The sequence below is a fragment of the Molothrus aeneus genome, chromosome 4 (assembly GCF_037042795.1).
Source record: "Molothrus aeneus isolate 106 chromosome 4, BPBGC_Maene_1.0, whole genome shotgun sequence".
NCBI classification, from domain to species: domain Eukaryota; kingdom Metazoa; phylum Chordata; class Aves; order Passeriformes; family Icteridae; genus Molothrus; species Molothrus aeneus.
The window spans coordinates 61,005,051-61,028,786 of NC_089649.1; the positions used below are offsets into that span (position 1 = coordinate 61,005,051).

The window sequence follows — 23,736 nt, forward strand, 5'->3', positions numbered from 1 at the left end:
ACTCTGTTCTTATATTTCTAAGCACAGACCATCATCACATCCACCTCACTATAAATGTTATGTTACAGATGAGACCACTTTTGAGTTTTTCTGATTACATCGTGTTTTTCTTTCCTCATTTCATAAGTAAGAAAGTGCCAGTCACTTCTATGCAAAAACTACTGGGCTTCCTTTTGAATGGCCTGCCTCCCAGCAGGTGAGAAGGTTTGCTTAAAGGTTCTGGATCTGCTTTTCTACATGAACTATATGCACTTAATGAGTCAACTTAATCACTGCTCAGTAATTAAGTCAGAGGTGCTTCACTGGAAAGCAATTTGGGTGGATGTGATTTGGCACAGAGCCAAAATGGAAGGGAGATGCTTTAGTACAATGTGAATCTCTAGAAGCAGTGACTGGGGTGGAGCCCTTGGGACCCGAGTTGAGGACATCAGGGAAACAAAGGGAGAATGTGTAGTCCACAAGCTGGATGTGAAAGAACAGCTGGGCAGTGTCACAGCCCAGACTCCCCCCTCCCTGCTGGCCGAGGGAATCCTTTCTCAGGACCAAAACAGGGATAACCAGGGATAATGACAGTGGTCCATGGGGCATTTGTTCTCTCTCTTCTATGTAATAAGCTGGCATGTAAAGACAAAGAAATTTCATATTGGTTTTCTCATAAGTATCCATTGAAACAGACTGTTTCATCTCTAACCAGTGGAGTCTGGTTGTTCCTGCACTGGGAAGTCAGAGTCAGAAACCTCTGACCTGGGGATCTGGCCAGGCACAACAAAGAGCTGTGCTCCTGTTAAAGTGGGATGCTGTTGACAAAATGCAGGGCAGTGACAGAAGGCAGTGTGTGCCTTGCCCATTGTTAAAAACCTTCCTTTCTTTTCATTTCTGTTTTGCAGAGCAACCAGTCCTACATCTTGCAATACAATTTCCTTTCCTGGGGCAGAATCACAAACCAGAACAGTGGGGTAACAGCCTCAGTAGGATGTGCAGGATGCTCTGCACTCATCATTTCCTCCTAAGGACAAGTTTGTGAGGGTGCTGAATATTGTCATCATGAGAAAAGTGAAGAGAGATGACAGATTTATCACACTGGTGTAGTGCTCAGGGGTGTGTACAGGTGATTCCATATTTGCCCACAGATGAACGTATACAAAGAATTTCCTGGTTTTTTCCTGCCTTTTTAAAGATGTGGCCTAAGAATTCAGAAGAATGTGAGACCAAGAAAAAAAATAAATGTCCCAGCTAGTTTTGGTTTTGGGCTGTTACCCAACTTCATTCTCAGAATTTCAGTTTTCTTGACTGCTTCCACTGCATTACCATGCGTGTACTCAAGACTGTAGTTAATACATGAATTCAAAAGGAAACATCCTTTTTCTGCAGCTATTTGCCTCCCTCTGTCAGAGGATAAATTTACATCTTCAGTTTACATATTTGAATGCTAAAAGTATCTTCCCACTTTCTGCTATTGTGTGTAAATTGCCATCAGCCTCTGCTAGAAGCTTGGTTAATGTGTTCAACAAAGGGATGTTTCTTTCTTGGTCCCAGTCCCAAATGCAAATGTTTTTCAGTCTCATAGAGCTTATTAAAGGAATATTTTTTTTCCATTGTCCCATTCAATTTAGCTACAGCTGCCAGCTTTAGCACTGAGAGTCAGATCCAGTTCAATTATTGCTTCAAATTAAGACAAATACTACTTGGGGGACAGCTTATAATAATTTTCTCTTCATGTGGAGTAAGATAAATTTGCCATTTGTTTGAAGCTGGCTGAGACTTTTACAGAAAAATGAGAAGAACCTCAATTAAAGCGAGTCAAATGTTCTGAAGACATGTCAATTAAGAAAAAAATTTGTCAGAAACTTTCCCCCTACTTGTCTTGCCTGGAGGACTGTTAGACAGCCAGACTCTTGACTCCTTTGCTAGTGGGTTGTGAAGAAGAAAGAGCTCCCAGGTTGGATTTCTGCCTTCTTCTCCCATATGCAGGCTGCTGGATTGCCTGAGCCAGAAGGTCTACACCCACCTCAGTTTCTGGACTGCCCTGCTCTGAAGTTGTCATGTCACCAGGCTGGTGCCTTTCCCAGCTTTTGTAATGTTTGGGCACACGTTAAAAATAAAAATAAAAATCTGATATTTCCATGGACATTTCTAAGTATCAGTGAAACTAATTTTGAAGCACAGTTGCTTAAATTTCCTTTATTTTCTTTATAAGGAAGCGGGTTAAGAGAGATTCAAGGTAAGATCAGGACATAGTTGTGCAGAGGCAGGACAGGTCAGGAGGGGAAGCAATATTCCATCCTGTCTGGAGTCCCTGGAAAATGCACCTGCCCAGTCATTTGCTCATCAATGCAGAGAATGGGCTGTAGCTCTTCAGCTGTACATTTGGCCATCCACAGGCATTGCATCCAGTTTATTCCTTGTCTCATCTCCTTAACCAATAGCACAGCCTGTCTCTGGCAGGTGGCCTGCAGTAGTGCAGTCAGGGGAGTCTTCCTGATAGACACCAGTAAGTCCTTTTAAATCTACTGTGTTTAATTAATAACTGCTGCATTTTGTTGCATTCTTAACACAGAAATGGTGGTTCAGGAAGCCCTGTATGTGGAAGCTGAGAAGTAATGCCTGTGAGGCAGCTTTTAGTATTGCTCCTTCATGTCTGCTTCTGTTTGCATCTGGAAAAAAAGATGTCTGATGACAAAGGCCCTCTGTACAGCCCTGGATTTAGCTCCTGATCCCTCCTCAGTGCAATGGTGCTTTTGAAGGTGATGTTCTTTGCACTCATTGGGGTCTCTCCCTTGTTCCTGACAGTTTGTCATGCTCCTCCTCTCTGCACCTCCATTAACCTAAGCAAGGTTACCACAAATAACATGACTCTGACATGTTAAATTTAGAAAAAGAGGAAACACTGAAGACTTGACAGACGATTTTGGAGAATAATTTAAATGTCTGGGGTGAGATAGAATGACAGTAGTTGGCATACAAAGTTGCTTCTTTGTGATTGCTCTGAATCAACTTGATAAACTCAACTATAAATTAGAAAGGCAAGAGTTATCTCAGCTTTGTAACAAATCTTAACATTTATTGTGACTATAATTGGAATTGAAAAAACAAGACGCTGAATCTAAGGGTGGCAGTAAGGTTTGATTATTCATATTCTGAAATAAATTTCTGCAATGACAAAGACATTGCTCTTTGGCAGCAGTTACAATGGATAAAGAAAGTGAATCATTGAGATCCATTCCCAGAAAATTTAAACAAAGAGAATACAGGCAGAACTAGAGTTTGGGTTTGGGGTTTTTTTTCACTTGATGAGATCATAAATTCCCATTTAGCACATCGTCTCTGAAAAATATATTTGTATTCAGAGATTTGCCTAATTAATGGATAAAATAAAGCAGTAAAAGGGCTTCCTTCCTTTTACTTCTTTAGAGCTACAGTTCTAACCATGCTCTAAGAACTGTATTAAACAACTTATCTATCTGCTGAGAGCATAAAAGAATGTTCCTAACAGTACTCACATTTCAGAAAATAAGAAGACCCAAAAAGTCTACCAAGGGAAGATGTCCCACTCCACATGCTGGGAAAAGGAGGGGACATGAAGATGTGGCACACACACAAAATACAAGTGGAAGCCTCATTGCCTCCTGTGGCAGTAACCATGGCATGAGCATGGCAAAGAGCTGCCATGAAACAGGACACCAACAATCATGGGCATGGATTATCTGAGTGCTTATGCTCAAATTAATGAGCACAAGGTGCTGCTGGCTGAGAAATAACCACAGAGATGTCCTGGTCTGGATCCTCACACTGCTGTGAGCCAGTGCAGGTCACTTTGGGACCAGCTGTGAAACTGATCACTGCAGTATCTGGAGAAAATCAATTGCTTATCATTATGTGGGAGTAAGATGTGTTAAACAGAGGAGGTTTTTGAGCAGCTTTTCTTCCTTTGAGCTTCACTGATATGCTGGGGTTAATGTAGAGACAACAATATTTAAAAAAAAAAAAAGCACAGAAGAATTGCCTATGTTTATTTAATTTACTTATTCCTATAATTGCCTTAAAGAATCTTCTTAATTCAGGATCCCTAACCTGGAGGGCTTCTTACTCTTTCCATGTCTCTTTGCTCTAAATCTTATTAAAGAACAAGGTGCCCTTTACATGAAATTGAACATTAACAAAAAGCTTCTTCAGATGAGGTTGAGCAACATAGATAGAAAATTAGGGAAATTTTCATTATTTGCCTTTTTTCCTGGCTTATGCATCATAATGTGTTTGCAAGTTAATGACTTTCCTGTCTTTTTAACCTGAATAGATGAAGGTTTATCTTCCTGGAGTTAAATGTAAAATCAATTAAGTGATCAGAAGCAAGGTATGCACCAGTTATGGAAGGAACTCAGAATTTTTTAAGACCAGCATAACTCAGAAAATCTGTCTTATACTTTTCTCTGCTGATCAAACAAAAACCATTTTCTGACAGTCATAATTATCAACCTTTCTGTACCAGTGAAAATGTACATGTGACTGTGATGTGATGCACTGAGCATATCAGGGACTTCCCAAAAACAAGAAAAAACAGTCTCTAGAGAATACTTGAATACTTCCCAGCTTGCTTCAAACATCAGCCTCATCACCTTGGTCTGCCTCTGTAATCAGTGGGAAAAAGAGAAATTCCAGAGGGCAGTTACCACAGCTGTGAGCAGGACCATAGGTGTCCTACTTACTGCGCAGTGACCATAGAGAAACCACTTTTCTAACCCAAAGTACATTAATCATGTACCCAAAGGTAGTCTGGACAAAACTGGGTCTAAGAAATACAGTTCTAGTAAGCTGTTGAGCACCTGCCCATTTGGATTTTTAAGGTTTCTCCTAGATTTGGTATATGAGTGAGAAACAACAGTAAAAAGAAAAGGTTCTTTTATGTATGCTCATGCTGCTTGAAGGATCACTTAAATCACACTGTTATTTTACATTCCCTCCAGAAGAGTTGGGTTTTACATGGAAATTGAATTTTGTAAGGAAATTTTTGTATGAAAGAAATCGTCTTTCAATTTAAACTGAAAACAGCTTTCTGTCCTTGTTTAAAATGACAGAGAAACAATAAGCCTAATTTGTTTTGCACTACATTCTTCACATTACCATTCAGATTTTTGCTTCATCTTTTGAGTTTGGAAAGCTTGCAAAATAACTTGCATGCCAATTAAGAGGGTAAGTCTAAAATGAGCTAGTGAAGATTTGACAGAGTGAGATGTGCTTTGGTCCATCTTGTTTAATTTAACATTTAGAAATACTCACAATTAAGAAATAAGGTATATCATACTAAGAGGAATGTCTGAAAATGTTTGTAGGCATCTACACGTGATTGAAAGCATCATACATCAGCACCACAGTTTTAAATTAACTATTTTATTGACAAAAATTAAGAGAAACTGCTTGAGTGAAACCTTTTGAGTAGCTGGCTTTATTCACCAGGATTATACTGGAGTGGAGGAGATTGTCTGGAAGCTGATCAAAGAGTGTTTGTATATTTTTAACAAAACCAAAACAAGATGAACATTTATTTCAGTAGCAGTGAGAAATTTTCCTTTGCAGTGAAGTCAGGAAGAGAAAAGGGATAATAGGAAATTTGTCCAATTCTAGTGAGTAAACTAACCATAGAAGGTGTATGCATGCAAGGAAAGACTGATCTGCCTTTTCTAGGTTCCATCCTAGGAAAATGAAGGGGTTTGTGTAGCTCAGAGGAAAATCTCGTTCATGCCTAAATAAATGAAAAAGAAAAGCACTATTGTAGGCCTCTCAACCCATGCAGGGTGCCAAGCACACAGAGATACACCTACACAATCAGTGCAGTGTCTAAGGTTACACACAGCAAAAACAAATACCTGTTCTTAACTCCAGCATGTGATTTGTTGTTCATTCAATGAATCTTGTGCTGAAGATTAAATTTGTTATGATTGAAGCTTTATGATAAGTGCTGCAATTTTGATGTTTCTTTGCTCCATAAACCTGGAAAAAAAAAAAGGACACAAAATTGTCGCTAAGATATTACAGTGTTTTAAGTTAAAAATAGAGAGAGTTTGGAATCGTTTGTGGTAATCTATCACAAGTTTAATTGCTGAACTTTGGATTTCAAGAAAGCCTAAGTCCAGACCTAATAGTTATCTTTCATTAACTTCTGTTGTGCCAGCACAATTTTATTGCTCTGTGCTCCAATTACTTGGGTTATTTGATCAGGTGACATCCTTGTTTAGTAGTTAGCTATTAGCATTGGTAACTAATTTTTTTAAAAACTTTCACTAAATGAAGAACTGTGAACCTCAAATAATGAGGTTGTGAGAAAGAGGGAAGAGAAACAGAGGAAATTTTCTATTGTCTCCAGAGACAAACCTCTGCTTGAATTCTGTTCTTCAATATTCCTTTAATTGTATGTAGTTTAGAAAGCCAGCTAGCTGCTGCGATGAAAAGGTTGCAGACTGACAGAATTTTTGAGCTTGGGAATGACATCTTGAGCTCACCTGATGCAAACCCTCAGCTCAAGCAGAATCACCTAAGACAAGTTTCCCTGTTGGGATTTTAGTATCTTCTCAAAGGAAGACTTCACAGCCTCTCTGAGCAACCTGTCCGACCAATGTTTGACAATCCTCACAGAATTATTTCCTTGTGCTCACATGGGATTCATGTGTTTTAATTTGTGCTCATTACCTCTTGTCCTGTCACAGAGCACCACAGAGTCTGTCTCCCTCTTCATTTCTGCCCATCAGCTGCTTGTACACATTGATGAGATCCCACCCAAACCTTCTCTTCTCTGCGGTGAACAGTCTCGACTCTCGCAGCCTTTTCTCACATGAAAAATGCTCCAGTCCTTTATCCATCTTTGCGGGCCTGCACTTTACTCTTCATGGACTGGGGAGCCAAGTATGGGATGCAGCAGCCCAGGTCAGCCTTGGCTTTCCTAACCCTATCTCTGCAAGATTAGATAACAACTCTATGTTCCTCCTGGATCACCCACCCCTACTTCTACCTCTTGTACACTTATTTTTACTCTCTGAGTTCAGCTGGATGTCCTTGCTCATCCATGCTGGCTTCCTTCTTCTTGTGCTTGATTTTCTACTTATCAGGGCAGACCATGTATTGGAACATGCTCCCCTGGGAAGTGGTAGAGTAACCATCCCTGGAGGTGTTCAAAAGACATGTAGATGTGGATCTTAAGGACACGGTTTAGTGGTAGGCTTAGCAGTCCTGGGTTAATGGTGGGACTTGATCTTGCAGGTCTTTTCCAATCTAAAGGATTCTGTTATTCCATAGTTTATTAATATATCAAGGTCTGCAAGTTACAGACTGAGATCTTGACCTGCATCTCAACTGGGATACAAGTTTTTGGTCCATTATTCCCCATGAGCTTTTTCCTCACCCACAAATTTCTCCGGTATCTATTTTCCTAGGTGAGCAGTTTCCTGTATTGGTAGTGGGCCCTTGTTTGTGTGAGTAGTTTCCCTGAGTTCATCACACAAGCTGTCTGTTGCCTGCTTTAATTGGAAGTGTTTGAGACAAGCCAGAGACAAGAGAGACTCGTTGGCATGCAGACATAATTGCTACTGCTGTAGTGCCACGTGCACATGAAGTGCTATAAATTGGCAGTGATAATAACACAAAGTGATAATGAAGAACTTGGTGAACATTGGCCAAGTCACAGCACATCTCCAGCACAGCTGAATGGAGTTCAGAGGCTGCATTCAGATGAGAGTATCAACAAATCCCAAGTGCCTTCTATATATATATATGTTCTAATTCACTCAAACAAAATAGAGCTCTCATATATAATTGTGATGTATCTATTTTAAAGACTATAAATAGAACAAAAGATAGTGGAGACTTTTCTTTATTCCATTCAACAAAAGATAGATGAAAGATAAAACACTTGGAAAACAATTGATGAAGAATGAAGCAGACTTTGGTCTCAGAGAGCAAAACTGAGTGAGCTTGGTGAAAGCTGCCATGCTTTTCATGAGAGCAGAACAATTAAAATGAGCTTTGAGGATATTGCATCCAAGTCTGCTAAAAATCCCAAACAAATAGACTGAGAAATGAGCCTATTTTGCATTCATTTGCAAGTCTTACTTTATCATTGGTCTGATAATATTTGAGAAAACACAGACTTTATCATGAGACTGTGTCATTAAGTCTACAAGTATATGAGCAAATGAGCCAGAAAAGTAATTAATTTTCTCCTGAAAAACAAATTATGAGAAAACACTTTTAGAGACCAGCCTTTTGCAAAAACAAAGCTCTTGATACGTGGGAATAAAAACGTTTCCAGAGTCACAGTAATTGATAGCAGTGTGTTTTTTTTCCTCCGTTTCATTGTTCATAGTGTACCAAAAATTCATCCTATTTGTCTGAAATTTTCTAGGCCTTAAAAAGTGTTCATGAAATTTTCAACTAATGTCACTTATTTTCTCAAAATTTACCTACTGCAGTGGTCTTCCTTGGAGTAAGTTCATCCGTCCCTTTTCTACAAGATCTGAGGAAGCATCAATGTTCTTGGGTTGGAGAGCAGAGCAGGAACGTGACACTGCTGAGCTGAGGGAGGGAACTAATTACAGCCATTGCCCAAAGGTGTGGTGGTGGTGACATGAAGATGGAGAAAAACTCATGTACACTGAAAGGATGAGTGACACATTTCATGTAAGTGACATAGGTCAGGAAGATAAATCCTAACTGGATATAAGCAAATGTCTCTTTGAGACTGAATGAGTGGCTGGAACATGCTTCCCTGAGAGGCTGTGGAATTCTCATCCTTGGAGAGTTTCAAAACTGCCCTGGATCAGGTCCCAGGAAACCTGACCTAGTTTGAAATTAGCCCTGCTTTGAGGAGGTTGGAATTTGGAATTCCTGACATCTGAAGAGCTTTTCCATCCAAAATGGTTCTCTGTGTCTATTTTAATGTTCAGTGAACATTATTTAATCACAGTGTAAAAGATCTCACATGACCATGGGTCTTATGCAAACCGTGGATCTAAGCTCTTTAGTCCCAGCCTCAAAGGAACAGAAAATTGTAAGAACTCTTTCTCATGTAGTAGATGACCACCTACATTTAATCATATGGTTTCTCTCATGGTTTCTCTACCATTTCACCAGGATGAAAGACAAACAAAATACCATATTTTCATAGAATATGAAAGGCTAGAGTTAGGAGGGACTTTAAGGATCATCTACTTCCAATGGGTAGGGACACCTCCAACTAGATCAGGCTGCTCAAAGCCCCATCCAACCTGGCCTTTCACACTTCCATGAATGGGCCATGCTCACCTTCTCTGGGCAATGTGTTCCAGTGCCCCTGAGTAAAGAATTTCTTCCTAACATCAAATCTTAGCCTGCCCTTTTTCACAATCTACAATTATTACCATAACCCACATCTCAAATGACCTCTTACTCCCCTAGTATTTGGAAAATCAGAGGCAGAAATAAAGAAGCTTCTTTTAGGTGGAGCAAAACATTCATTGATTAGAACCAGGTAGAGTGAAAGAAAATGTGCTCTAAAACAAACCATCTCAATCAGGACTCAGAAAGAACTGAAACACTTCAAAACAGCATTGATCAATAACTGTAGTTTGTGCATGCAAGAATATAGTAATGAGGTTTATTTCATCAGCTGAAAGCAAAATGCATAGTAATAGAGCAAGCAACAAGTATTTTGCATTTTGCTTTTTCACGTTTAGCTCATTACCCCTTGCTGACTGCCCACGGCATGGTCATGTGAGTTGTGCATCTCAACTGAGCCAAATGTTGACAGTGCACATGGGAATGATCATCAAATCACAGAGAGGCATGGGTTGCAAGGGACCTACCTCAAGTTTCATCTAGTTCCAGCTGCCCTGGACAGGGATGCCTTTCACTAGACCAGGTTGATCAGAACCACGCCAGACCTGGCCTTGAACACTTTCTGGGTAGGGGCATCCACAACTTTTCTGGGAAACCTGTTCCACCCTCACAGTAAAGAATTTTTTTCCTAATATCTAATCTAAACTTGTCTTCAGTTTAAAGCTCTTCCTTGTCTTGTCCCTACATGCTTTCTTTCTTGTAGGCTCCCTTCAGGTATTGGAAGGCCCCAGTTAGGTTACCCCAAAGCCTTCTCTCTTCCAGGCTGAGCAATCCCAATTCTCTCAGCATTTCCTCACAGAAGAGGGGCTCCATCCCTCTGATCACCTTGGTGGCTTCCCCTGGGCTTTCTCCAGCAGGTCCCTGTCCTCCCTGTGCTGAGCCCTGCAGGTGGGGTCTCAGGAGAGCAGAGCAGAGGGGCAGAATCCCCTCCCTGGCCCTGCTGCCCACACTGCCTTGGATGCAGCCCAGGACAACTTTGGCTTTCTGGGCTGCGAGTGCACATTGCCAGCTCATGTCCAGATGATGAACAGTTGTTTCCTAGATCAAAGAGGATTTGTGGTCTTCTCAACCTCCTGGAGAGAGAAAATTTTCTTCCTTGTGAGGATAAATACTAAGCTGTCTCTAATTAATAATCCTTGCCTGCATGGGAGATAATGCTAAATATTTACTATGCTAATAAGTCTCTTACTATCTTTGTTGAAACAAATTCTAGCCATCTTTCAACCTAATTTCAGGCTACTTTTTATTTAGGCGTTTTTCTTACCATTTTTTTCTTGGTCACTTCAGCACTAAATAGAATTTGAGAAGGTGTAAGCATGAACAACCAAATTCCTTATAGAAGAAATTCCCTGTTCTCAAAAGTTTTCTTAGAGAATATTGAGATATTTACATATCTTTATAAAGAAATATAAGAAGAATAAAGGAAGTAATCGTCCTTCATTCTTAACAACATTTGTAGAAATTACTCTTGTCCTTCTGAGTTTGGAAACAGGCATATTTCCTTTTCTTTTCAACAATGGACTTCTATTAAAGACTTTGCAAGCACAAATCTCAAATTCCAATAACTAATGTTTATCCATTTGCCAAAATAACAAAGAAATCTATAGGAATGCAAACAAAACAGCCATTATGAAGGAACATTTCCAACGGTCCTTCAAAATACTTGCATATTTATATTTACAAAGTGCATAAATCTTGAGGCTTTGACTCTTGAGGCTTGTCCTTGGCTGGCAGAACACACAGACTTCAGCAAAAACATTAATTTGCTTAGCTTGGACACTTCATTTTATGAAAAATGTAATTCAAAGGTAAGTATTTGCTATTTGCAGTCACAGTGGGTGTTTTCAACACACCTTCTCAGCCCAGGGCAGTTTGAAATGATTTGATGTTTGACTGATGAAAGTTGCTATTTTTTGACACCTATATTATATCCTATACTTATACCACCTTATACTGAGTGTGTATTTTATTCCACCATGCCCATACAAGAGAGCTCTGGACTGTCATTTTTCTGCTCTAACTGTTCTTTGGCAAATGTCAAATTATTCAGGCCTTTAAGTGACCTGTTCTTTTTCAATGCAGCAAATCTTTGTTAAACCTCTTGCTGCTTTACAGTGGGTGAGGAGTATTGTATAACATAATTACACAACCTGGACTGGTAAGAAAAAAAAACCAAGGTAACCATATCAAGAAATGGCATCTACATCTACACTGGGAAAATCTCCAGTTACTAGTGGGGGGTTTATGTCATTGAAAAAATTACCACGTCCCTTTAGTGTTACCAGGAAAACTGGAAAAGAACCCCTCTTTAATTTTGTAGTTAGGAGACACCAAGGATCAATCATTTGTCATATTCAGTGGAAAGCAGAAGTGTTATCTGAATGTATGAACTGTGCATATCTTGCTTTAACTGATTACCTCAAGATTATGAAGTTAGGTTTAGTCTTAATGATGAAATTTTTCTAATCTGTTTCTAATCTTTAATTTAAGTCATATATAAAATATCCATCACTATGTCATTTTCCCCAGGTAATTCATATGAAACAAGATATATGAATACTGGGTGTCTCAACTGGAAGGATTTAAATGAAAAATTACCCTGGTTAACTAAAAAGAAGAAATGAAAGGGGGGGAAATTATCCTAATAATTCATCTGTAATTGCTTTTATGAAGACAGAGTTACAAATAATAAATAAAAATATGATATAAATACAGAAAATTATATATTATTAAAACAAATATACAGATATAAATGTGGAAACAGATACAACTTATTCAAAGAGTACTTTGTTTCCATCAAGGACTATGTTCAATAATAGTTTATCTTCCAGTCTGAAGACAATCAAAAACTCAATTCCCTGTTTGCTATGGGCTTTATTATCTTATCTTAATTTGGAGAAAGATGATTATAATGCATTCAATCTTTTCTCCAACCAAGTGAAAGCAGAGGCTGGATCTGTATTTAGAACAGTTTTCCTATAACTGGAGAACGACACTACTTAGGAAACAAACAAGAAATATTATTTCAAGTCATTTACTCTTTCATTTCAAGGAGGATTAAAATGTTGTCTTTAGTGTAACTAATAATGTGTCATTGGTATTCAATACCAACTGATTTATCTTCAACCTAAGTCACAATGTTACAATTCATTTAGAAGGTATTTCTCAACTACCTGGTTAACATAAAAATCTCAAACAACCCCTGAATTTATTTCAAAAACCAATCAACCCTTTTCTATGTCATTTCCCTTTGAACAGATAAGAAGCTTACAAAAGTAAAATTACAGTGTTTGCTTGAAAACTAATCTCCACTGGTCTGATTTGCCACCAGACCCTCCCCAGCCAGCAGGAACATTTTCAAAGATTCTTTCTCCCATGTCCAATACTTCACTTGTGTATTTCAATTCTTAGACCAATATATCAAAAGCTCTTTTTTCTTAAAATACTGCAATAGAATAAAGAAGATAAAGGTAATATTTCATTTCTTATGTAAAGGCAGGACACTAGATTTGTGTGAGGGAGATAGGCATAGGAATAGATTACTTGTGACCATGACAAACCAAATTTGTCTAAGCTGGTACACAAAGTCCTGTTAGTCCTTAAAGCAAGGTAGGAGGAAAATAACACCATTTGTTACCCAGCTGCACAGCAGGACCTGGAGAAACTCCTGCTCTGCATTCAGTAGCTTAGAGATTGGTAGCTGCAGGATCTGCTTAGTGGAGTGCCTGACAGCTCCAGGGACCTTCTCCTGTTTGCCATGCCCAAGTTGTCCTCCAGGTCAAAGACACAGTCTCACTAGGGGAAATTTCTTTACCTTCCAGAAAATGTCTTGGAGTGTTCCTAATCACACTATGGTCTGATCCAGACAGAGAATCACACCCATGAAGGTTTGACCCAGCTGGATCAACTGTGTGGGGAAGACACCACTGCCCATGAGAAGGGGCGTAAGAGGAGCATAATGATGGGTGTCAGGTGTGAGAGAATTTAGAGGGGATGGAAAAACCTGCTGATACCATGCTGAATATGTGCATTCCTTCAAACTGTGCCTATACAGCTTTTGTCTTAACCGAACCAGTATACACAACACTTCTGGCAGGGTTAGCAGAGTTACCAGAGACACATATCAGTACAAAAGAAAAATAATAACTGAGTGTAAGAGCAGAACATCAGAGAGGATATAGGGAGCTTCACAACCACTGTGTCTTGGTGTACATCATTCTACCTTCAACATCTAAATAAAACTGACTTGTGCTCCCTCCACAGGTCATGAAAGATCACAGAACCATAGAATAAAAGGGTAGAAGGGTCTCAAGGATCATCTGCTCCAACCTTTCTTAGCAAATCATGATCTAGTCAAGATGGCCCAGACAAATCTGAGACGTGTCCTGTGTGGGAAGGCTGCCTAGTGCAAACATTAGCTGTACTTCTGAATGTCTCCCAGTTTAGTTTTGGTGTTGTTGGAGGTATTTTTGGTTTTGTTGAGGGTTTTGTTTGTTTGGGTTTCGTGATTGGGTTCAAAGTATTTTGTTCTAGAGGTACAGTTACTTCTGGAATGCCTTATAGCTCTGTCCTTAGGGATTGCACTTCATGTGTTTACCTGAGAGGCAAGGCACAGTAGCAGGAGATTGATTCACTGGCAGATCTGACAGCCCCTGGACAAAATCCATCTGTTGTCATCCCAGCCTGGATTCCCAGAGATTCCCTGAGGGTCCCAAGGCAGTGAATGGGTGCAGGTTGGTTGAGCCCTGCAGGAAAGCTTTGTTTGATCTCTCCTTTAAATCATTAATAATTACAAATGCACAAAAGCTTGCCTGGCAGGTGACAAAGAACGACCATTCCCCACTCACAGGCACAGAAAACCAGAGTACATCAGCCTAAAAACATGTTTGGAGTGAAAACCTTGTTCCACCAAGTGTTAGCATTTATCTGGATGTGAAAAAGATTGCACATTCCATGGATGATTCTCATGGGTCTTTTGGCTAGACTGAACTTTCACTTTGAAACATACTCAACATACTCATAATTAAAAAAAAAAGGGAATAATCATTGGATTTAAAAGCAAGTTCATGGCAGTCATTCTTTACCCTGCTTTCACACTCTGCCCAAAAAAAAAAAGACTAAGGACATTTATATCTCAAAACTAGAGGTGCATCAGTACCATTTCTACTGACATGTCACCATATGACTTTAGACACCAAGAGTGCTCTTTAGTCCCAGACAAAACACAGTGTTTCACTTACCATTTAAGTAGAGTTTTCAATCTGCAATTTTTTTCCAAAAATTATTTTAATAATATAAAAAAGAAAGAAACAAAATCTGTACCTTACTTAAGTGGTAACTGAAGAGAAAAATTAACATTTTTCGGAGGATGATGAGGCACTGGAACAGGTTGCCCAGAGCAACTGTGGCTGCCCAGTCCTTGGAAGTGTTCAAGGCTAGGTTGGATGGGGCTTTGAGCAACCTGGTCTAATGTGTGCAAGGTGACCCTACACATGGCAGGGGGCTTGGAAGCAGATGATTTTTAAGACCCCTTCCAACCAAAGCCATGATGATTTTACCACTGCTCAATGCTACAATTTCTGCACCTAAAACAACAAGTGTCAAAAAAGAAAAAAAAGTCTTAAATGTAACTACACTTTTAAGCTTTGCTTCTGCAATTGCTCCAGGCTCAGTAATGCACAATGCTTGGAGGAATTTGAATATATTTGAAGCCTTCTGTTTTGTTATCCTGCTTATATGTTTGTGTGTTACAAAATTCTGCCTCTCTAGAGGTGAGCAGACACCATGTGCCACTTACTTTGCCATTTTGCTTCAGAGGTTTCACTTATTGAGAAGTAAGCTTAATGCAAATAAAATTACTTTCCTCTCCTGGCATTTGGCAGTCACACGGAAACGCAACAGAAGAGCAGAGTATGAGAGAAAGTCACTTCTCAGAACTGTGTTCAGAAAGAATAACAAGCATTAAATTCAAAATGAACCATCTGTGACAACCCCTAAGCAGTGCCTCATTTCAGTAAGTGCAAGCCTGGGAATGAAAGTGAAACTGTACGTAACTGTCAATTAAAATAATCTAATATAGACTTTTCTGCCTCTGGGGGGGAGGGTGTGCACAGATTTTCTGGAAGCCCTCTCTTTTCCATTATCTTGGCATAAATTTTAAAGTTCAGGAGAACAGAATTACATCTGTAGCCAACATACATTACAGACCTCATGGGAGGAAAGGTGCTGGAAGAGGCACGATTGTTGTGGATCACCTCTCAGCACTCCTTATATATCTGGTGTAAGATAATACAACTTCACATCAAAATTAATTCTAAAAAAATTTATAAAAAAAGAGTGATTTCACATCAGAAATAAGGTATTTACCATTCCCCATTTGGGAAAACTATCTTATACAGTTGCATTTAGAAATGAAACCCAGAGAGTTTCTGTCAGTTCACTCAGATCACAAAAAAACAGAGCAATGGCAGCATAGCCAAGGCAAGTAGAAACACATGGAAATTCCTGCTTGCCCAAACACTATATATGTATATATATACTGTACATTTACTGGCTACACCTTTGGATTTACAGGATTTAAATCACATCAAAATTTGGTCCTCAGAGTGTTCAGCAGGCAGTTCTGGGAAAGGGTCCAGAAGAATTCAGTCAGTAACCATGAAGACTCTGTCATTTTATAAGATATAGGGTGCTGACTGAAAAAAATAGGTATTGTTAGGCAGTAAAATTGCAGTTTTAGTCCTTATTGAATTTGGACCTACACGGCAAGCTGTAAAAAATACTCAGCTAATAGAACATTGTGTATTTTTTATTGAATCTGGAAAATACCCCTGAGACAGCAGCTCTCAATGCTGCCAGGATACTCTCCATAAGCACTGAACTAGAGTTGTATGTGTGTAAATACCAAGTGTGTTTCAAGGCCTTCCATTTTACTGGTACTACTTTGTAAGATATTTTGTCACCTGAATGAGTATATGGTTATTTAAAAATGTAAAAATCTTAAAGGTACTTTAAATTCTGTTTTATCAACATTCAGGTGTTAATCCATGTTTAAAATGAGACAGTAGTATGGCAGTAGCTCAAGCTCTGCTTGCCCTCATGTTCTGGTTTCAGCTGGGATAAAATTAGTTTTGTTCTTACTAGAACAGTGCTGTGTTTTGGATTTGGGATGAGAATAATGTTGATCACTCTGGTGGTGTTCACAGGGGTCTTAGGATGAGGGAAGAGATGAGAATGTTGACTCCATGTTTCAGAAGGCTTGATTTATTATTTTATGATATATATTATATTAAACCTATACTAAAAGAATAGAAGAAAGGATTTCATCAGAAGGCTATCTAAGAATAGAAAAAGGAATGATAACAAAGGCTTGTGACTGACCGAGACAGTCCGGACAGCTGGACTGTGATTGGCCATTAGTTAGAAACAATCACATGGGACCAATCACAGAGGCACCTGTTGCATTCCACAGCAGCAGACAATCATTGTTTACATTTTGTTCCTGAGGTATCTCAGCTTCTCAGGAGAAAAAATCCCAAGGAAAGGCTTTTTCATAAAACATGTCTGTGACAGATCATACTCTGATGTTTTGGCTGCTGCTCAGCAGTGCTCACCCTGTGTCAAGGACTCTTCAGTGGCTCCTGTCTGCCAGTGAGGAGCTGCACAAGGAGCTGGGAGGGAGCACAGCTGGGACAGCTGGTCCACACTGTCCAAAGGGATATTCCACACCATCAACTATCATGCTCATATAAACTGGGGGATTTGGAAGAGAAGGGCTGATAGCCACTGGGGGACAGGCTTGACATTGTCCAGGGGGTGGTGAGCACTGGTGTTGTGCATCACTTGTTCTTCTCAGGTTTTCTTTCTTTCTCTCCTTTTCATTGTAATTATTAGTGGTTTTATCCTTAGTACTATTATTATACTTTCCTTTTTTTCAATTCCTAAACTGTTCTTATCTCAACCCACAAGTTTTTACTTTTTTCTGGTTCTCCTCTCCAACTCACTGGGGGAAAGAGGAGTGAGAGAGCATCTGCATGGTACTTAGCTTTCACTGGGGTTAAAGCACAACACTTAAACATTCAGAGTCCCACCACAATCAAAGTGTGTTTGCAGGACTGACCTCAGCAGTGAGAATGCCTCTCTGTGCATGCCTTTTGAGCAAATCAGGGACCTACCAGGATCTCCTTAATGGGAGCCAGCCCAAGGCATGGCTGTGACTGCATCATCCAGCCTGAGATCTCAGCTGTAACTCTTTCCTCCAGGTATTCCTTTCAAGATGAAGAGGACATGTTCATGGTGGTGGATCTCTTACTTGGAGGGGACCTGCGTTACCATTTGCAGCAGAACGTGCACTTCAATGAAGGAACTGTTAAACTCTACATTTGTGAGCTGGCCCTTTCCTTGGATTATTTGCAGAGATACCACATCATTCACAGGTGAGTGAATTTCATTTGAGGAGTGGACTGCTTGCTTTTGGCAGAGCAGAGGAACTTTATCATATATCTGATTTTGTAGTTCTGTTCATTCAAAACCCCTGTAAAGTTCCCATTGCTTATTCAAGGGTGGAATTTGGGTCTGAAAGGTTTTCTTTTTAAGTGCTTTCTTTCAGTCCACAGCCATTCAGTAGCCTTGTATCCTTCTCATACTGCCCTTTTCTCCTTCTGATCTCATATTAAGATCTACATTTTCCACTTTCTTCAAACACTAAATACAACCCATAATAGCATACTGATTGCTTTTAATTTATTTTTAATTCTCCAGTGCCCCAATGTTACTGAACACAAAAATGTTGTAATCCAGTACCAGAGTTTACCACAACAAGATCAGGGAGCAGTTATAGAACCTAAAGCTGAGAATAATTTGTTTACTGGCAGCATCTGCATGAAGGTCAGGAGGAAGAGAGGTGAGAAAGTAGGAATAATAGTACAAATCAAACTGGAACAATGATAGATGCTGCATCCTTTTTACACTTTTTATATTACATCAATCTGTTAGGTTTTCTGCCATACAGAAGCAAAGATAGTATTCACTTTGAAAAATGTGTCAGGAATCAGGGTCTGTTTTCCTTAAACATTTTGGCATTTAACTGAAGTAGCAGGGATAACTTCTATTTTTATGTCAACACAGTAACTATGAAATTATAAAATTATGGGCTTGAATCTTTTTTTTACTCTTTTTTAGGCTAAATTCAGAGTTACCTTTTCTGATTTAGAGTGGTATGAATGCAAAAATACAGTTTTGTGTATACAAAATCTGGATGTGACTTTCAGAGACCAAACTAAACTAAGCTGTGTCACAGATCTCCCAAAGACCAGTTTGAACAAATTCCTTCAAATACATTAATGGAGAGTTTCCACCCCATCCACTTGCCAGAGCTCCCTTCTGATTTTCAATAAAGATACAATAAAAAGTATGGTCTGACTTTCAGAGGAGGAATGGCCAGCATGAAATCTATCTGAGCAGAGATGCAGTGGTAGGTGGATATTTCATGTTACTGAAACTGTGCTAAATTCCAGTAAACATTGCAACACTTGCTTGGTTGGCAGTTAGATCTCCAAATATAATAAAACTTGCAAATATTGCAAGAAAATTCTTCAGTACACTATTTTAGTATATTTCCATTAATTTTGCATAAGTTTTATTTTCTCAGTGAGTATTTTAAAAGTGGAGCTCAGAATTATAGCATGACCTTTGTTCCTAATCCCTTAAGGAATGTTCTTGGTGGAAAACAGATTGATGAGATCTTTTATGCAAATAGGCTGGCAAAGTATTCCTTAGATTATCCAGTTTGCAGTCAAAACTTGCATTTTGCTAGAAGTCTGTAGCTTAAAAATGTATCACAGAAAAGCCTGAGAAAGGTGACAGATGTCTTGAAAGAATGAAGGACTGGATTGTAATTGTGGTTGTTCATAGCTTTTTGTGGCAATGTCTGCTGTGTCGTGGTCCCAGGAGGAAACGGGGCTTGACTCTTTGACCTCTTTTGTATTAATTAATCAAGTGAACACTTGATTTTTTTTCTCTTTTTTTTTTTTCTTTTTTTGAGTCATAGTGATTCAACACTTGCTGATTTGCACTGAGGTGGGGGAAGGTATGGTCATCCAGAGCTGGTTGTTGGCTCCATTTGGGAGCAAGTTCTGGGATTTGGATTTGACTTTTGCTCTGCACCAAAAGTTTTGACAGAAAGATTGGACAAAATAGCTCTCTCTCAGCCTGCAGAGTGTCACTGACTGGTTAGCTAGGATTTTTTGTCTAGGGATCTGTTTTAGGACTCTGCTGTGTTATGGAAGAAGTGTTTATTTTGAAGCTGGCAGTCCTGAGATCTGAATGTGTCTGTCCCACTTCACTGCTCACTGCCCAAATGACACAACTGTGGCACAAGGAGTCTTTTGCCTCTCATCTTCTCACAACTTGCAGCAAAACCCGAAATGATCCACACACCCATAAACATGTTATTTAGGCAGGTGAGACCCAGAATATTCTGCCTTCTGTCTCACCAGCACCTGGAACAGCAGTCTGTGGGATGGATCTTCAGCTGCCTTGAATCTCTGTAGCATATCTGGCACCAAGAGTATAGTGCTGACTTAATTTGGTGCAGGAGCAGAGCCAGCAGTGATGCATGGTGAGGGTACATCTAGTCATTCCTTTATCACTGCAAACACACCATCTTGTTTGGAGATGAAATCAGTGATTTGCTTGGTGTTTATACCTTGTGGTAGCAGGCCTCAGCAATATCATTGTTACCAAGTGCTTCCAGTCAGCATTCACATGCTAACCTATATTAGATCTTCCATTTTAAAATGAATGTGATGGCAGCAAAAAGGAAAAAATGTTAGTAAGTCAGAGAGTCATTGAGAGAGCCTCTGAGAGACAACATCTCCTACATGTTGTCTTGGCTACAAAGAAAGAATAGTAGAAGGAGTTTATCAGACTGAGTTGGTGGATTTTCAAACTGCAGCATCATAAGGAACTGAATATGTGGGGTGCGAATTAGGAGTTTAATTCCTCCTAATATACCACTGTGTATGAAATATGTTCAGATTTCCATTACTATTGCATCCAGCACCATGACAGAATGGGTTTCTCTAGGTTAGCCTGTGTCCCCAGGAGTTTGCTAGGAAAGGAAATGGTACTGAAGGGGACAGGAATTCCCAGCATGTGAGAATGGATGCAGGAGTGCAGGGATCAGCACTGTGCCCGTTCCCCTTGGGGATCCCTTGCAATGCCTCTGTGTTTGTTGATGTGGTTAGTGGTGTGTACTTTGAATGTGGCAATCATTTCAGCAATAGCACTTTTGTTACTGCAGGGACAAATTTAGCCATAAATAGAATAAAACCCACTACTTCTCTGGTGTATTTATGAAACTTGCAATTTTTATTAGTCACATCCATGTGTATAAAATCCATATTTGTCATGCATAATTCTGCTACAGTGGATTTATTTATTATGGTACAATAATGAATGCTGCTCTGTGTCTTGAAGCTCTATTGTAAATGTTTGCATTTGCATGGATGTTCACCCAGAATTATTAAAACTTTAAAAAGAAAATATCTAAGTTTCAAGCTATTATTAGAAGGCTATTCTGAGTAAATTTTTCACTTATACAACAGCTAACTTAATATTGAGATTGCTGGTCACAGCTAAGAGTTACACCAAAATCTCTTATTTTCTCACAGCCTTGCTGTAATTATATTTTATCCACATTTCTCACATGAAAAAAATTATCATTTTAAAGCTGGATGGGTGGCATTTCTTATAGACCCTTGGATCCCAGTACACCCAGAAAGGCTTCTTACAGTATACATCATCTCAAACATTGTCAAATTTTGGATCAAATCCGGAATTCTGCCATTTCAAGATGGTATGACTAAACACATTCCTTCCAGACCTGGTTGTATAATGCCAGTGAATAATGTATTGGACAAAAGTTTTCTCATCAAAGGCTGAATAAACTTATTTCAGCCATGAGTAACTCAACCTTCTCCTTTCACAAATGTTGCTGTTCATACATTTCAATAAAACCACCTGCCTCCTGACCAAAGTAGGCTGCCTGTTTCCATTCAGAGAGTTCTTCCTGCAGTAGCTCCAGTGTTGTCTCTTCTAGGATGCTCTTGCAGCTACAGCCCTGGCTCAGAGCAGTGCTGGCCCTGCAGTGCTGTGGCTGCTGCCCTGGTAACATGCTCATGCTGAAAAAAAATCACATTTTCTCTTTCTAAGGGACAAATGTTAACTGCATTGCCCTCACAACTTTTCATCATCGTCTGGCTCCACTGGTTTTCATCTGCTTAGAGAGGAGGCTGGATGTGGCAGATGTCTGGAATGGAAATTGCAGTAACCTTCCAGCACAATTTTAGGATACTGGACTAGCTCTTTGATCAGTGTGTCCAGGACACTTTTATTTTAGTGGGGTTTGTTTAATGCAAAACTGTTCATGTGTGTATGTGAACATATATAAGCGTACATATAATTTTTTTTTTTGAGCATGATATGGCTGGAATCAGCCTGGCCTGGCAGGTCTGTGCTGTGTGATCACCAGTCTGTTTTCCATTCCTCCAAGTTTCTGCTTCCAATGGAGAACAGCACCAGGAGTTATTTCAGCTCTGAGTAACTCAATAGCAGTGCAGGGTGGGCCAAAGCTAATGGAAAATGGTGGCAAATTGAGCATTGCATTTTCCTCTGCCAGATGATCCAGTGCAGGGTAAGGCTGTCCTGCTGCTACCAGCTAGACAAGAGTTACTCTGTGCTCAGGACTGAACCTGTTTGTTCATTATCATTGAGTCTGCCAAGTTGTTTGACAGACTGGTGAAATAAGATACTACATCTAAATTATTAGACACTTCTCTAAAATGGGCCTTCCCTGTCTCACTTGTGGCAACATACAGCAAAAGAACAAACTCTGTTTAAAAGGGTGCCCTTCACGCATTTTCCATTTAGTATGTAAGCAGTAAATAGTTTTGAAAATTACTTGGAGATGGAAAATTTGCCCCTAGATTTTCCCAGGTGTCACAGGCAGAGATTTAGCTGGATATACTAAATGAAACACAGTTCCTTACAGATTTCTGCTCATACTAATAGTCTTTTACTTTCTGGCAAGTGTGTGTAGATGGAGAAAAAATGTAGTAGGGTCTGAAGTAGATGAACTAGGGAAAAAATAACCATCATATGGCTACAGTTCATAAGCAGTATCGAAGATCATAGCAGATCAAGAGGCTCGTCCACTGAATTTCCTTAGTTTGTGTTCCCATGTCTCTTCCATGGCATTGTATCATGTCCTTTAAACAAGTGCTAGCCCACATTATTCCGAGGAAAAATTACAGGAACTGAGCAATGAGCTACGTAAGAGAAGTAAATCAGAAAACATATCAAAATCAGTCCAAAAAGAAGCACCATGCAAACCATAAATCCCTGAACACTTGCTGAATGCTTATGAGCCAGCAAAGAGGAAAAAAGAAAGTGATTCATAAATTCTAGGCACAAAGGGTATTTAAATTTCAGTCATGCACTTAACAAAGAATTAGACACCAGAAGACACAAATACACAGAGAACAAGCCTTTCAATTTCTGAACAGAGTTCTCTCCCTACAAGAACAAATTAATTTTACTTCTGTTTAGCTACAGAAAAAGTTATTTGATATACCAGATAAGATACTGCTAATAAATGAAGCTGGTTTGGAAATATAGAGAATTCCACACACAGAGTATATAAACCACAAATAAAGTAAACCAGGCTGTATTTGGAAGGAGACACAGGGAACGCTACGAGATGCATGACGTCCCATCAGGTTCTCCAGTTCCTGCCACTGGCACAGATACAATCTTTTATTGTGGGCCTGATGGGCTCTCCCTTCCTTACTGAGGTGAAATACCAGAAGGTGCCCATCACACCCTCACTCCTTCAATTCCCCATGGCTGAGACACCTTCACTGAAGACAGCAGGGAATTGTTTTTTCCTTACAGTTTTCAAGTGAGTAAATGAAGTCATCTCTTGTCCCTTTCTTTCATCTTCCCTCTCTCATTATTGGGAATAATAATAGGAATGTGCTTATATGAAATCTTTTGTTTAGCCAAAGAAAACTCATCTCACAAGCTCTAAATAATATGGAATTTACATGTCTGGTCAATAGTGGGAGATGGACCATGTGACTTATAGACTGAGCTTGGCTGACCATCTTGCATTAGGCAACAAAACTAGTGGCTAAATCAAGGCCGTCTTAAATGTGTGTTTGGGACATGCACAGCACAATAATTGGTTTTCTTATAGATTGCATCTCTGTTTAAAATCAGAAACCCAGGCAAGGGTAGATATGATCTAGACATGTAGAAGTCCACAATACCCTAGTGATGGCATTCCGATTTTAGAGATTTCTCATGGGTTTTCTG

The 23,736-nt window shown here is 39.4% G+C and overlaps 1 protein-coding gene across 2 annotated transcripts in view; it reads left to right on the forward strand.

Moving 5' to 3' along the window:
• The window catches only part of STK32B (serine/threonine kinase 32B), a 157,277-nt gene that overhangs the window by 70,084 nt on the left and 63,457 nt on the right, over nucleotides 1-23,736 (forward strand). For both annotated transcript variants that reach the window (XM_066548620.1, XM_066548619.1), the window contains exon 4: nucleotides 17,622-17,795. In XM_066548620.1, the coding sequence (XP_066404717.1) occupies nucleotides 17,622-17,795 (174 nt within the window). The remainder of the gene's footprint in view (nucleotides 1-17,621; nucleotides 17,796-23,736) is intronic.